The sequence below is a fragment of the Polyodon spathula genome, chromosome 25, assembly GCF_017654505.1.
Source record: "Polyodon spathula isolate WHYD16114869_AA chromosome 25, ASM1765450v1, whole genome shotgun sequence".
NCBI lineage: Eukaryota > Metazoa > Chordata > Actinopteri > Acipenseriformes > Polyodontidae > Polyodon > Polyodon spathula.
Genome location: NC_054558.1, coordinates 9,343,426 through 9,359,612, shown reverse-complemented (window position 1 = coordinate 9,359,612; position 16,187 = coordinate 9,343,426). Strand labels below are relative to the sequence as shown.

At 48.2% G+C, this 16,187-nt stretch overlaps 1 protein-coding gene across 1 annotated transcript in view; it reads right to left on the bottom strand.

Moving 5' to 3' along the window:
* LOC121299973 (cadherin EGF LAG seven-pass G-type receptor 2-like) overlaps positions 1-16,187 on the bottom strand; it is a 79,804-nt gene that overhangs the window by 2,669 nt on the left and 60,948 nt on the right. The window contains exons 9-35 of the mRNA XM_041228267.1: positions 14,503-14,669; positions 14,016-14,201; positions 13,659-13,772; positions 13,547-13,575; positions 12,460-12,605; positions 10,996-11,137; positions 10,746-10,866; positions 9,794-9,977; positions 9,381-9,482; positions 8,775-8,869; positions 8,206-8,415; positions 7,292-7,475; positions 6,980-7,123; positions 6,485-6,650; positions 6,072-6,239; positions 5,519-5,645; positions 5,163-5,363; positions 4,661-4,835; positions 4,102-4,214; positions 3,652-3,734; positions 3,177-3,303; positions 2,849-2,965; positions 2,507-2,637; positions 2,312-2,403; positions 2,008-2,178; positions 1,360-1,605; positions 700-934 (exon numbers count right to left, since the gene is read on the bottom strand). Coding sequence (XP_041084201.1) covers positions 700-934; positions 1,360-1,605; positions 2,008-2,178; positions 2,312-2,403; positions 2,507-2,637; positions 2,849-2,965; positions 3,177-3,303; positions 3,652-3,734; positions 4,102-4,214; positions 4,661-4,835; positions 5,163-5,363; positions 5,519-5,645; positions 6,072-6,239; positions 6,485-6,650; positions 6,980-7,123; positions 7,292-7,475; positions 8,206-8,415; positions 8,775-8,869; positions 9,381-9,482; positions 9,794-9,977; positions 10,746-10,866; positions 10,996-11,137; positions 12,460-12,605; positions 13,547-13,575; positions 13,659-13,772; positions 14,016-14,201; positions 14,503-14,669 — 3,976 coding nt within the window. The remainder of the gene's footprint in view (positions 1-699; positions 935-1,359; positions 1,606-2,007; positions 2,179-2,311; positions 2,404-2,506; positions 2,638-2,848; positions 2,966-3,176; positions 3,304-3,651; positions 3,735-4,101; positions 4,215-4,660; positions 4,836-5,162; positions 5,364-5,518; positions 5,646-6,071; positions 6,240-6,484; positions 6,651-6,979; positions 7,124-7,291; positions 7,476-8,205; positions 8,416-8,774; positions 8,870-9,380; positions 9,483-9,793; positions 9,978-10,745; positions 10,867-10,995; positions 11,138-12,459; positions 12,606-13,546; positions 13,576-13,658; positions 13,773-14,015; positions 14,202-14,502; positions 14,670-16,187) is intronic.

Below are 16,187 nucleotides of genomic sequence, written 5' to 3'. Positions count from 1 at the left end.
GTGAAGGAGGATGGGGGGAGGGATGAAAGAAAAGGAAAGAAAGAAAGAACAATGCACGATGAGTAGAATGCGACTCGGAGATGGGGAGAAGGCATATGCATTTTGATTTATGTGTAAAAACAATAAGAGATAATGCATTGTTGGTCTCATTAAATTTGGAGGTGCATTAATGTTTTAATGTAGAAAATTAAAGAACAGGAATCTGAAGGGAAGACAGAAGGGAAAAAAGCAAGTTAGTTCACAGCCGCATGTGTGTGTTAAAGACACATGGTTCAAGCAGGGTTAGAGTTTAACCAGCAGACGATGTTTGGGACAGAATTTGTGTTTTTACGTGTTGTCAGTAGCAGTTTCAAATTTCTTTAAAAAAAAAGTGAAATACGAAATGTACAAATCTGACCAGAATTGTTAGTTCAGTACAGCAGAGGGAGAAATAAGTTGCTATAACTATGTTACACCACTTGAGGGCAGCAGAGTTAACACAGAGCAGAAACAAAGGCAATATAGCTGCCAGGACTGAAGGGGGGAGAGGAATGGGGAGGGAGAGGGGAGAGGGGGGCTGGATGGAGCCGACCCAGTCACCCAGACAGAATTCCAGGTTGACCTGTTCTCAAAAAGACGTCAGTAACTGTTCCTCCCTGGTGTTGCGACATGCTGGCTGACAGGAATCCCGTCGTCTTCTCTGCTTGCTCCTGTACTCACTCTGACCCTGACGAGTCCTCGTCCAGCGCCCCGGCCTTGGTGCTCATGGAGATGGGCGTCACGCCGTTCAGCTGCTCCTGCAGGCTCTGCTTGGGCCTCTGCGCCCGGCTGCCCTCACTGGACGAGGAGGCGCGGGAGGAGGCGGGACCCGGCCTGTGATTGGATAGCTCGTTGTGGATTCTGTTGATGTTGTTCTTCTCTGGGATGGTGGGGAGGCTCTTCTTCTTCAGGATCCCTGCGAGGGAGACACAGAGAGAGAGGAATGAAAATTCAAGAGGCTCCATATCAAAAGGTGCGCAATCCTCCAGGTTATACAATATCAATGAAGACTGGGAGGGAGTTTACATTGGTTCAGGAAACAATTCGTGGTTCAGGCTGTAAAGGACTGGAACTGTGTATCCCTGCTTTACATTACCAGGAAATACAGTGAAGTCCTGAGAAATAATCATGATCTTGCTTTGTCAACATGCTAAACCATGTTCTCCTCACAAAGACAGACTTGCTCCCAAAACCAGGATTCCTACAGACTGCCTCTCTGTAGTTGCTGCGCCAGTGATAGTTGCTGATTGCATGCGTTGCTATTTTTATACCCTCCTATTCTCTGTGATTTACTGTGCCTTTCTATACCCCCTGCCTCTGGCCCTGCTCTGCGTGTGTTACCTCTGTGTGGCTGCGCGTGGGGGATGGGCAGGCACACCAGCGTGTTGTCCTTGTGGTTGTCCTGGCTGTCCCCGTTTTCTTTGGGCCGCTCCTCCAGCAGGCTCATCTTGTCCCAGGGCAGCTCCGAGCTGGGCAGCGTCTCCACCTTCAGCTTCTCAGAGCCGCCGTGCCCCTCACTGTCGCTCGCCGTCGTCACAAAGTCACCCGGCCAGTAGGGCTTCATGTGGGCCGAGACGACGTTATCCACTGAGGAACAGAGCGACACTTACTGGAGTGCTACAAACACAGCATTGCCTTGTTTTGGAGCTATATTGTTTAATAACATTATTTGGGGTCTGAATTAGGAGAAAAGAGAGTGGCTCTCCTTTTTAAATAACATAACAAGAAACATTTTTTCAAAATTACAGCAGGGATCCAGCCAAAGGACAGCTCAGTATATTTAAATTATTTAACATTCCAGCACCAGGTATCCCAGTTCACATTACATATAATGAAACTTAACATGTTTCTGTTGCAGAACACGTAACATTTGCATTGAAGATCAAGACAGACGTTGCTGGTAAAGATGAGATCAGCATTCACATACTACAGAAACACACAGGTGTGATCGACCTGTCAGGGTACACCTGTTTCTAATGGCAGCATTACCTTTGAGCGCGCTGTGCTGGGTCTTGTCGTTGCTCTGCGTGGCCAGGCTTTCCCAGCACTGCTCCCGGGAGAAGGGCTCGTCCTCCTCGCTGTCGGAGGAGTGCGTCGAGGCGTAGGAGCCGCTCTGATCGTCCTCCAGGGACAGGTCACTGTCCGAGTCAGAGTCGGGGTCTGGGGGGAGAAACAGCACACAAGAATGGGGTAGCTGCAAATCATATGCACCAGGATGCTGGTGGTTCTCCTTCCTCCTGAATACTTTCTACAGTTTGCATCAAACAAACAAGCAAACAGGTCGGGGCCGTACCGTCAGGGTGATCTTTGACCTCGTGGAAGAGCAAGGAGTTGTGGTCCGTCAGAGCAATGTGGGCCTGGCTGTTGTTCAGTCCAGAGTCATCTCTGAAAATCAACAGCGAACACAGACGCTTTGTAACCCAAGAGCATCCAGACACAAACACAAACAAAGTGAGCAGCTCTCTCTGAATCTCTGTGCGGGCAGTACCTGAGGACAAAGGGGATGTAGCTGTGCTGGCTCTTGCCGGACATCATGGTGCTGTTCAGGGAGATGGTCGAGTCTCCGAAGGGCGGGCCATACAAGTGGCCATCCACGTAAGTGTTGTTACAGTTATAGGACTGCATGGAAATAGAAGTAATCGTCATGAACTGGCTCGATCCCTACCCCTACCCCTACCCCTGGACTCGCATGTGAACACAGTGAAGGCTGCACATGGTTATCAATTATTAAATGAAAAGAAAACCATCTCCTGTACCTCCGACGTACGAGATAATCCGCGCCGCTTCTTTAAAAGGGAGTCAGAGGCTGGATCTTCCAGGGTGTACTTACCGAAGCCATGGACTTCGTGGCGATCATGTCATCCGCGTGTTTCCGACTGCAGGCATACTTGAAGGCTTTCCGCACCTCCTTGTTGAAGACGATTCGGAAGAAGAAAATAAACGGGCCCTGCGAAAAAATTAACAGCACGGTGAATATACAGACGCAGGATTACACAGAGACACAGTGCTATACAGCACAGGCGCCACCTTATCTGTAATGTATAAAACACTGCAGCACCAAAGCAGCACTCTGTCTGCAGGGAGTCTCTCTTCAGCACCATGGACTGTACAGGTCCTGTGTGTGTGATGTCAGCAGGGAGAGGGAACGGGGCTCTTACCTGAACGCAGTTGAAGCCAGCGAAGAGGTAGTGGAAAATGATGGTGTCGCTATTCACAGCCAGGAGAGTCAGGAGCCAGGTGACAATGACCAGCAGGAGAATAGCCACAGCGGTCCGCAGCCCAGTGCTGGAGAGAGGGGGGGAGTCCATTCAGTTATTCTGATAAACTGCTGCTCTGCAGGATATACGTTATCAGGCTCATAGGTACAAATTCTCTACAACACAACTAAAAAAAAACTAAAACAAATACAAAATCAGCAGTATAAAAAGAACTCCCCAAAACTAAATGAACTCAAAATTATCAACACATGTTGAAATATTACAAATACAAACCCGTTTTTAAAATCCTCAAATTATTAGTATTTTTTTTCCTTTACTTTGTTCATTCCTTATGATTGGAGAGTAGACTACTGCTGTTGCCTTGCAGTGGTAATAGTAATGGTGCCAGTTCAGATCAGCTCCCAGTGCAACTTACACTGTGCCTCCTTTCTTCTCCAAAGCGTGGTGGCGGGGTGAGCAGGACGCTCTGGCAGACAAGATGTACATGAAAACATTAATCTGTGAGCAGAAACACAGAGAGAGGCATCGTCACATTGCAGGTCTGAACAGGATAGACACTCTCCTATAGTGGGCTGGATAGAATGTCATACAGCACAGGGCAGGGATTTGTAATTGAACATTTTACACATTTGAACCAAACCATCTAATAGACTTTAAAAAAAAAAATCCAGAGTTTCAAAACCAATGATAAACTGCAAAAGCAAGGCCCAGGCATGCATGTTAGACATTACTAATGACTGCTCTGCAGAATCCCTGATGCAGATCAGAAGCCGGAATGTGGAAAGAATGCTTCCTCCAATTCTAAGGCTATGACCTCATCACAGCCTCAGTGTTCTAAGCATGGCCACACAAGCACAGTACTTACCGACACTGCCAGGGCGATGGGCCCTGTGAAGCTCCAGACCAGGGTGTCGTAAATGGAGAGCCAGCAGAAATCAGGATTGCCGTAGCCTTCGGGGTCCAGACCCACAGCCAGCCCTGCAATTATCAAAGAACAGCACGTATCAGCTAAGTGCCCTGCTGGGACCGGAGCAATACTTCACCCCTGACCCCAGGGCTGTGCCTCCAGCTCCTTTAAATCGGCTCGTTTCCTGGCAATGATGTGGAGCTAATTTAATCATGCACATGGGGTTTGGCTTTTTTTCAGTTGGCAGGGAGAGGTGTAACAGCAACTCTGACTGGAAAGCACACGGAGTGAAAAGCACGAAGTGTAAACTATTGATTAGCTTAATCCAGAACTCCAAAACCCGCACGCTGAATTCAAAAGGCAACCAAGAAGAAGCTAAGTCAACTAATCACACAACATGTTCACGTTGCAAAACTTTCAAATGCATAAGAGTTCCTACAAATGCTAGCGTGCTGCAGACTTTGCAGTGAGAAGACTCCTGGCGAATCTGTGTCAGAGGGTACTGATCAGTACAGACCTGTGATGAATGCAGGCACTCCCCAGCCGATCATGTAGTAGAACCTCATGGGGCCGTAGTTGATGTCGCGCACCTCCGTCGTCATGCGGTAGATGTGCAGCCCCTCCAGGAACATCCAGGCGAAGGTGCACATGTAGAAGAACTGGAGCAGGATAGCGATCACCGTGCACACAAACTGCAGCAAGGGAAACAGACACGGTCAGCACAGCTCGGACATGCAGGACATGTTCCTGGTATGCTTGGCGCTAGGGATGAAAGATAAATCATCCACTTTCTATTTTCTAAAACCTTGCCTGGGGACTCTTACTACATCATCAAACAGGTAACGTCTGGAGTTTCGGACAAGCTGACAGCAGCAATAATTTTGCTTTATCTCTGTAGAGGGGTTAAATATTATAAACTCCCAATATAACATATTGCTTTAGCATGGCAGTTAGATTAGTTTGCCACCAGTTTGGCTTGGCTCCCACCCATTGGGAGTGGGAGAGCCCGGGCTGCTCACTGAGTTGTCTGCCTGGTTGATCCCCAGCAGGAAGATGAGCTCGGAGAGGAAGAGAGCCACCGCCATGTTCTTGCTGATGCTGGACTGGTTGGAGTGCAGCGAGCGCAGGAAGAGGAGCACCATGAAGGTGAGGAAGAGGGAGCCCAGCGTCACCGCCACCGTGCCGTACGTGATCATCTTCAGGGGCAGGATCTCTCCGTTCTGTGGGGAGAACGCACCACTGTCAGGATGGACCTGCCATGCCTCCGTCACACCTCCCAGAGTAAAGCCACATGCCATCATTGTGGACCTGTTACACCCCCACATATCCAAGGTAAACCTACAGGAAACTCTCCACTCCTCCCAGCCAACCCTACCTCTCTGTGGGAGACGTCCATCAGCACTGCGAAGCTGGTCATGTGGTTACACTGGCAGCTGATGTGGGTCTGGTTCCTGAACACCACTTCACAGCCCTTAGCAGACCATCCTCCAGTGCCCCCGATCCTGCACAAGGAGAGAGTCAGCCACACATGACAAATCCATCTTCCAGTTGCATTCATTCAACCCTACACTACGACAACCAGAGCTGTGCGCTGAACAATGAATAAAAAATGGACATAGATACACACTTCAGTATACTACACTACTTTTGGTCTTTCCTAAACCTGTATACATGTCTGCAGTATACAGTAAACACTTAATGCCATTTCATAAACGTGTGTGTTGCTAAGGGCACTATTTTCACTGTTGCATGTTCTTAAATTACATACGTGAACACAGGTATTCATTTGAGCAACTCTGTGAATGGATGAATTAAACACAGACAACTTCCTGAATGGTTTTCAGTGCACAGGTCCACAGTGATACTGAGGGCACATGTGACGGTAGGGGCTTGCTCGCTCCAGCACCCAGGCTGAGGTGTGGACTCACGGGATGGAGTGGTTCCAGAAGACACAGATGGGTTTAGATCTCTCCTTGCTCTCGAAGAGTCTGAACTGCACTGTGATGGGCTTGTCCAGCACGTGCTGCAGCGGCTCATCGTTGTCGTGCACGGTGATGCTCACCACCGGGGAGTTGATGACTGGCCGCTTGGGAACCCTGAGAGACACAGTGAGACACGGTGAGACGCAGTGAGACACAGAGAGAGACAGCCAGACACAGCGAGACTGACAGGTCTGGACACAAACACAGCGTGCATGCGAGGAACTGCAGCTTATTAAAACGTGGGGTACAATCAATCAGGTATCTATCAAGTGTCAAGGATGCAGTCCTACTACACAGGTCATGCCAATTAAAATTTGTACATATATCCTTCAGCATGTATACTGCACCCTAAGGTGTACCTCAGGCTCCTCTTGTCGGGGTCGTAGTGCTCCGGGAGCAGGCTGGCCAGGGAGCGGTAGATGATGACGCTCGCGATGGCCTGCTGCTCACTCGTGTCCGGATGTCGCCTCTTCCGGTTCATGGTCCCGTTGTTTTCCTCAGCGAGGGAATCCAAGATCCTGGAGACTGCGTACAACAAAGTGGAAGAGTTACTGTACAAGACATACAGCAAAGCAGAGCTGGAGAGGAGACCAGTCTGGTGCTAGCTGACTTAGAAGACACATCATCTGGGTCTCAATCTGTATCTCAGTTTGTGAGAATACTTTTAACATTAAGATTACTACTGAACTGTGATACTGAAAGTTGACTAAAGGCCACTATATCCTTCTCACAGCTATCATACTATTGAACAAACTGCACTGATCAATACCTATTGATTATCAGGATGTACTAACTGGGTTAGGCTGCTTTTTGTTTCCATGGTGCAGACACACAACACAATGCACAGCACTCACCTCTCGTCTCAGCAGGCTGGAAGACAGAGTCGGGTAGGGTGACGGAGGTCTCCAGGTCAGCAGGCTGGGCCCCGCGCAGGCCTTCGTAACGAGGCAGCCTGGCGCCGGCGAAGTTCATCTTGTCCAGGCGATCCACGGAGATGACTGTGTGGAAAACGGGAAAATACAAGTCACTTTCTAGGGCGGGAAACAAAGAAGAGAGTAGGTGATGAAGGAGAAAATGGTATAGAGCAAGATGAATAAAAACTAGATCTACAGGGAGAATAAACGGAAACAGAAAGGAGCAGGCAGATAAAGGCAGAGGAAGCACACCAATGTTGGGGGTGATGATGGTGAAGGGGTTCAGGTAGGTCTTCCTCATGTTCTGTGCCAGCACATTGGCGTAGTCCTCGTAGTGCCGGAGCAGGAGAGCTGTGCCGCCCTCCGTCTGCTGGATCATCTCCCAGTGTGGCTTGTTATCAGGGTCCAGGATGGCACTGCCCACTTTGAGGAGGTTCTGAGGGGAGGCCACAGAGACGAGACAGTTGTACAGCATGCAGGGTTGGAAATAAGAATCCCATTGCATAGCGCATTCAACCATTCCTGGTTTAATGAGACACACATGAGCTTGTTACCGAGACACTGGGGCTAACCAAGTTTGTAATAAAACCTGCAATGGGTGAAACTGCTATTTCCATCCTGGCACAGACACCAGTCACATTATTGATATGTAGGGCTGACAAAGCTTTATTTAGCCAACGCTGAATTTTGGTACTTGCATAGTACATGTAATGGGGAACACAATGATGCAATAAGAAGCAAATTGAAGGCTTGGTCTACACCAGTAACCCAATTCAGCACTCAGCTAGACTTCATGCCATCCCCCAATATATCTATCCAGTATATCCTTGCTAGAGGCATGCAGGAGATCTGGGTTTCCCTTTATTAGAATTTACTAAATACAATAGCACAGTTGCAAATTCGACCAACAGGTAGTGTCTGTTCTGAGAAATCTGTTTGCACAGGGTTCTGATGCAAAGGAAAAATCAGGACAGGAACCAGGCAACCGAGTTCCCCTAAATAACATTCAAAGACTGACAGCTTTGTATTTTTAAGTGTCATTGATATCCTGCATCTGGCAGTCTACCACCAATCTAATGGAGTTAATATGCTTGGTACCCATGTGGGCCCCGCTGCCTTTTGGCCTGTCTCCGTGTCTCTAGCTGTCTCTCAGCAGCCCCTCTCACCTCAGTGAAATGAACATCCTGGGTAGCAGCCAACCCGAAGCCCTGCTGCTTGTTCTCGTATTCCAGGATTGTATTCGTCAGCCGGTATGCCACCTTCACATCGCTGCCAAAGTAAGCGCCAGTGTGCTGGCTGGCATTGCGCAGCAGCAGTGCCATCTGTCTGGACTTGCCTACCTCCAAGACAGACTCATTGCTGGCCAGCTTATCAGACTGCAGGAAAGAGAGAGATGATTCAATTAACATACCCTCACTTGATAGCTGGTAGCACGCTCTCCAAGAAAAGCCAGGGGACATTTAGTGCATCCTCTCAAATTATTAAAATGGAACATTTTATGCATGTAAAAGTTAATCATTTTCCACAAACAGATGCATGCATGTAAAGACCCAAGATTAAATAAGTTGTAGGGCAGTCAGATCGGGAGGGGGGGGGGGGGGGGGGGGGGGGGCTGTAATTGAATATTTAAAACCATCAATCAGCAAAGATCTAACAGAGTCATGAGTTCCCATAGTCATTGCTCCAACTACGAAACCAGGGTGCCGCCACCTCTGCAGAGCAATTAGATACGTACAAAGGTCTTCAGATCTGCAAAGGTCAAGGAGGTGCAGTTGAATATATTAGGAGAGAGCCAGCCCTTGTGTTCATCACAGTGCCGAATCGCAGTACCTGGGGGGGGGGGGAGAAAATGAACTCGATCAGTGAGTTTTCATAAAGCACCAGTGGATACAGTGGTGTTTCTAAATGAGCTGCAGCATTAGGACATACAGTGGAACCCATGTGAAAAGATTTCATGATGTTACCAATTAACAGAGCAAATTGATAATGACTAATGAAGACGATTTGAGCGGCAAGGAGTCAGGTGTGGAACTGTTGGGTCTTTCCAGCACTGCTGGGCTCAGCACGGGGTTAATAACCCCCTCCAGCTGGATTCAAGGTTTAATGAGTTTGCACTGTCAGAGGCAAATACGGGGCAGGGACCAATGCAATATCTCCAAGTCCCAGGTGTCCCTCTGGAGAGTAAGTTAGTCCAGACCTGTCTACTTATTTAATATCAACCCCTAGTGTGACAGCAGAGAGGCCTGGATAAATCACGAGAAACCTTGTTTGCAATCTAAAGAGTGCATGTTGGTGGCCTTTATTAAAATGATTCTCTGGATAGGAAGGGTTAAAGGCTTACCGATTGATCCTTTGGGGCAGGGTACGGCCGCAGGAAGGCCGAACTTGGTCCTCGGCCACCAGATCACAGCTTCCATCGCTCTCGGGCAGCTGTCGTAAATCACTGAGGGGAAAGGGGGGAAAACACTTTGTTAAAGTTGAGAAACTGCAGCGCCTTTAAATATCTAAACACATTCGCAGTTTAGACAATTAAAACAGGACCCTAGGTAGTTATTTTTAAAACACTGCAAGTGAAAAAAAACAGCGATTTTCAATTTACATTTTTTTTTCTTTTTAATGTTTTTGGATTTCTAAATGTGGTTTGTGTTTTTTAGTTCCAGGCGCTTTATCATTATACATTCATTCATTCAACGTAAGTTACCAAGCTTAGAAAATCCCCCCCCTTTTAGCACGGGCATTTCTCCAGGTACCCACCCTCACAGCCGTTCATGGAGACCTCAGCAAAGGGGTTGTCACAGCGGTCACACTGCTGCCCGATCACCCCTGGCTTGCACCGGCACTGTCCGGTCTCTGTGTCGCAGGTGCGGGAGAGGGAGCCGGTGGGGTAGCAGTCACAGGGGAAGCAGGTGTCGACCTCTGCTGGCTGGTAGTGGTTCTCCTGCAGAGACAAAGAAAACAAACCCTGGGTCACGCCATGGAAATGAACCCAAAACGTCTAAACCCTGCAAACTAGTACAGCAATATGAAAAAAAAAAAAATAACTGCAAAGCAAATACAAAATATTGTGCAAAAGGGTACTTGCTTATCCCTTTCATGCATGGCAATCCTCAAAAAAAAAGTTTTACTTTTTACATGGGGACACATGGAAGATGCAAATGCATGATAGCCTCATATGCGGATACCATTTTTTCCCCATATAAAGCGATGGAAAAAATTGAAAAAATCTTCAATGATTCGTGGAAGAGAATTGAAAAAGGAACTTCCCAGAGCACGTGCTATTATTTTATCAGGACCTGTGCCTGCTGTAAACTGCTCTCTGGAAACCGCTCTGCAGCTGGTTCCTGCCTAACTCAAGAACAACAAGGCTACATTTCAACCAGGGCCCCTGCAGCAGCTAGCTCATCAACACAAACGCAGGGAGGTATACCGTAGGACTCGAAGAACTAAACACGGATGTCCTGTTAAACCAGCCTTGCTTTGCAATACAGTCATTCCACATGCCCAGCGTGTGTAGAATTCGTATTTCTGCTGCAATTAAACTTGAAATAATCGAGGAGTATTAACTTCCACTTCCATGTAAACAGATTATCTGGAATACTCATTTGGAACACTCCAATCATGCTGATGCATTCTGAGTTTGTTGCTCATGCAGAAGTACTAATTGTCACTCTGAGTCACATGAGTGCAGGTCCCGCCTGCTGCTCACCTTACACCTGCACTCTCCGGTGGTCTTGTTACAGTCGGGGTCGAAGCCCTTGCCGGTATCACATTTGCAGGGACCGCACATTGGGTGCCCCCACCAGCCTTTCGGGCACGGCTGGTCATTCCTAATGGAAGGCAGAAGGCGCATCAGTGTACAGGACAAAGCTAGACAGCATGCAGGGTGTTTCAAGGCATTGTTACAGGTTGTCAGAGCAGAGGCCAGTGTGTCTAGTAGGGGAGGGGACAGCACTCACTTGTTCTCGCAGTACTGTCCGAAGAAGCTGCTACTGCAGTCGCAGGTGTAGCCGTGGGAGGAGCTTGGCTTGCGTGAGCAGGTGGACTGGTGCTCGCAGGGGTTGAGCGCGCACACGTCCTTGCAGTCCTCCCCGTAGTAACCTGAGAGTGACAAACACCATCGTCCCGTAAGCTATTGCACAAACCAACGGCTTTAGACGTGTGTAACTGCGCTTATCAGCAATCTATATATTTGTTAAGATGGGTTTTAATGGAATGTTCATCTATACATTTAACAGCCTTCACATGCACAGGCCTGTCATTTTCTAAGATCTTTGCTATTTTAGGGGGCCAACAACGTACCCTGACAACCACAAAAACGTGTTTTGTGGAGCACCTGATAATACCCAGAGCCACAATCAAGTGACACATCCCTGAGGTTCATGAGGAAGTGTGATGTTTGCAGGCCTGTACCAGTGTCACTGTGTGAATATCACTGCCTGTACCTGGTTGAAGTGTGACTGTGTGAATATCACTGCCTGTACCTGGTTGTAGTGTGTGTGTGAATAGCACTGCCTGCACCTGGTTGAAGTGTGTGTGTGAATAGCACTGCCTGTATCTGGTTGAAGTGTGTGTGTGTGTGTGTGTGTGTGTGAGTGTATGTGTGTGTGTGTGTGTGAATATCACTGCCTGTATCTGGATGAAGTGCGTGTGTGAATAGCACTGCCTGTATCTGGTTGAAGTGTGACTGTGTGAATATCACTGCCTGTACCTGGTTGAAGTGTGTGTGTGTGAATATCACTCCCTGTACCTGGCTGAAGTGTGTGTGTGTGTGTGTGTGTGTGTGTGTGTGTGTGTGTGAATATCACTGCCTGTACCTGGTTGAAGTGTGTGTGTGAATATCACTGCCTGTATCTGGTTGAAGTGCGTGTGTGAATATCACTGCCTGTACCTACTTGTAGTGTGTGTGTGAATATCACTGCCTGTACCTGGTTGAAGTGTGTGTGTGTGAATATCACTGTCTGTACCTACTTGTAGTGTGTGTGTGAATATCACTGCCTGTACCTGGTTGAACTGTGACTGTGTGAATATCACTGCCTGTACCTGGTTGTAGTGTGACTGTGTGAATATCACTGCCTGTACCTGGTTGAAAAGTGTGTGTGAACATCATTGCCTCTACCTGGTTGAAGTGTGTGTGTGAACATCATTGTCTGTACCTGGTTGAAGTGTGACTGTGTGAATATCACTGCCTGTACCTGGTTGAAGTGTGTGTGTGAATATCACTGCCTGTACCTGGTTGAAGTGTGTGTGTGAATAGCACTGCCTGCACCTGGTTGAAGTGTGACTGTGTGAATATCACTGCCTGTACCTGGTTGAAGTGTGACACTGTGAATATCACTGCCTGTACCTGGTTGAAGTGTGTGTGTGAATATCACTGCCTGTACCTGGTTGAAGTGTGTGTGTGTGAATATCACTGCATATACCTGGGTCGCAGCTGCAGGAGAAGCTGTCCCAGTCATCGTTGCAGTAGCTGTTGGCGGGACAGGGGCTAGAGTCGCAGGGGTCCGGCACGCTGCAGCCACGCTCCACGTTCACCTGCTCAGCCTGGTTCAGGTTCAGAGCCACCGCGCTCGCCAATAGTGAAAGTGGGACATGTGACACTTCCACGGGCACTTTACTCTAATGGTGACGGAAACGTGACCACTGTGTCACGTCACACACTACTAGAGTCGGACATCCATGAATACACCACTGACTACTCGAGTAACGTGTGTCACTGGACCAACTTCACTCACTGCCACCTACTGGTTTTAGAGTGTTAAAACACACAGTCTCGATGAGGCATCATCCTCACGTCAAGCGTATAGTGAGCACTGTCGACTATTGACAGTCAGCTTGTGTGTCGAGATGAATCACTTATACCACGGTAGCATGGCAGCTACTGATTTCACACATCAACACTTACCGTGCACGACATGGTAGCCAACTGTCGACATGACTGGGAGTGCATGGACCACGTGGCATAGTCACATTACAATGGGAAGGCCTGGGTACCTGACACACTCTAGTCTCAGGACATGACCCAACTTGTGTGTGTGTGTGTGTGAATATCACTGCCTGTACCTGGTTGACCCTAGCTGTGTGCGTATCGGACGGACAGTGGGAGACAAAACTGCACACCAGATCGACTACTCGTGACGGACATCGACACAATCAGCGACACCCGTCGCACGTCTAGTGACGGACGATGCACAACACATACAAGTAGGTAGAGAAGGCCTGATAGTGACCCAGCATGGACCAACCTTCACACACAGATACAGGCATAGTGCCGTATATGCGACACTCCGCGCTCGACGCGCCTCTTCGAACAGTGTAAGTAGCACTTCATGCGACAACCGCCCCGGTCCCCGATCTCCACTGGTCCCCAGCGCCGTCGCCGTCGGTGCGCAGGTGCAAGTGCGAAGTCGACAGTCCAAGTCTCGGGGACTCGGTGCCGCCGGCGGCCTACAGAGGCGGTTGTTCACCATCATGGCTAGGACTCATTACTGTACCTTGGTAAAGACATACACTGTGCTTCTTGAGCCAACACGCACACCCTGCATAGAACACAAACCATTCTGTAAGACACAAGAACTCCCTTCTCTTGGGCCGATCCCCAGTGTTTAAGTGTGTGACTCGCCTGCATGCACCCTCGGAAGCCTTGCAGCACAGTCCCGTTATCTCCGGACACCCCTCCCACACTCAGGATCTTCAGCTTCAGCCCATGCAGCTCATTCCCGATGTCTGCGCTCACCTGCGACACACAAGCACTGGGTTAGACTCCCACTCACTCCATTAGCAGTACTGGCAATGCACTGGTACTCAGCATGAAAGCAGTTTAGGTGAAAGCATTTGCACAGCTCACATGAGGCATACATTACAATCCATCCCCTCAACTACTTCTGAAATGATATATACAGGGGAGGGAAATAGTTTACAAACAGGCATTTGTCTCGCAGCACTGCTACCTGGTATTGTCACATTCATTCTTGCCCACCTGGTGCAGTCCGTAGTCAAAGGCTATGCTGGCCTGGTACTGTGGCTCTGTGCCTTCGTGGGCACCCCTCAGCTCTACCTGCAACTGGTGCCAGTCTCCGTCGTTCACCTTCACCTGGGGGAGTCTAAGCAAGAACACCTGGTTGCTCCCCCGATACACAGCCAGCAGCACATTCCCTTCACTCAGCTGCAAGCACACAAAGCACATTGGCATTACTGGACACATTTATCGTAGATTCAGCAGGCATGCTAGGGGCTTTCAGTAATGATCATTAAGCTTCTGACTTACACAGCTAAAAGCAACTTAAGGCTCAAAAGCAAAGCAATGTAGTGCAATGCAATGGGTCTTGCTTTCATCTCTGCTTCAAGTTTAAATGCAGGACAGACATTGGCTATTCTGCACCACATTACACTGGCCTCTAGTCATAGTATTTAAAAAGTATGAGTGGTCCCCCAGGAGTTGGGACAGAGCTTGGGACAGAGCTTACCTGCAGACTGATAGTTGAATGCTGTCCTGCGACAGCCCTGAAGATAATCCCGTTGGCCTGTCGAGTGCGGAACATCATGCCAGCGTACCAGGGCAAGCTGATGGTGGAGGCCAGGTTCTTCCAGGAGACCAGGCTGTTGCCTTGGAAAAGTTGAGGACTGGCCATCACTGCAAGAACAGCAGCAGATGCAGCACTTTAGGAATGGACAAGCCGTGGTCAAGGTAAACCTCAAGAAACACTAGAATCTGGACTTTAACATGCTTCATTCAAACATGGCGCACAGCGGTCTTGCATAGTTCTTCTACAGCAGAGCGCTGACCTCCAGAGCTCAATATATTATTCCAGCCAAAGACAAACAAATCAGAGCCAATTTGTGCCAGGAGAACCAGAGAACCCCATTATAGACATCCATAATGATCAGACAGGTACAGTATGCACATATGTCTGCTAAATTAATAAGCGATCAAAACAGCATGGGACAGATTTGCAAAGTCTGCATCATTGTGGTTTTTTAAAGTTAAACAGACAGTTTAGTGCTGCAGATATTGCACAGGAGCAAACCCTTGGTAAAGCCAGTGTGACTGTGTGAGGATTCAGTACATTCATTCAGCACCGCAGGCAGACAGGAGCCCAATAATGCCAGCGGTTCAGTAAGTGTGTGGAGGAGTATTCTTCACTAAGCCTTTGTTCCAAATTGGATTTCCCATCTTAACCCCAGATTATACAGCGCGGCGCAGTTTCTCTTTGTCACCCTCATAAAGGCTTATCGAGTTAGCCAGCCAGCCAGACGGCTCACCTTAGGGAAACAATCATGGCGCTAAAGTGATTAGAGAGATCACTAATTGGAGTGTCTCCTCTCTGGGAGCGCGGGAGTCATTCGTCACACTCTTCATTGTTTTGATCCGTTTTTAATGAAAAGGTTTAACACAAATCGATCAGATTATGTCTTGGCAATGGATTTCATTTATGGGCTTCTATTAAAGATAAACAAATACATAAATGGGAGGGGGGGGGGGTTGAAATCAACTATGCTGTTCAGGACACGTTGATATGTAATCATGATAACATATGGGGAGTGCTCCATTACACGGATACGATGGGGGTTATTGAGGAATGGGTCAGAGGAAAGAGCTGATCATGTTACACATACAGGAGCAGGGCCAAGCTCCTGATACCAAACAGGACACAGTGAAAGAGCAGAAGCGTTGATAAGATTATACCGGGGGGGGCAGCACAAAGCAGTAAGCACCATAAAGAAGGAAGAACTCACAAGACTCCTATACATTTCATTCTTTCTGCATTACATTAATGAACCACGGTTCCAGAATGTAAAACAAACTGTACGTCACAAACTCTGCTCCAGAAACAAAAATAACTTTGTTTTTTGACTTCCTGTGTACCTTTGTGCAGCGCTGCCCCAGGCACTGGAAGTACTGTAGCCTGCTATCCAGCACTTTATACTTAATATTAAAGCAAGCAAAAACATGTCCTGTACTGTAAAAGGGAAAGGACAGGCAGGCAACCAGAGGGGAGCGTCTCTCAGACTGCAGAGCCGCTTTCCAGACAGCCGAAGCGTATCCTGTACACTGCTTGAAGATTGGAAGAGAGTGCACTCTGCACCACATGGCTCTATTCTCCTAGCGCATGTGTTCATCTGTTCATGAGTGCTAATTTAAGACTAATTA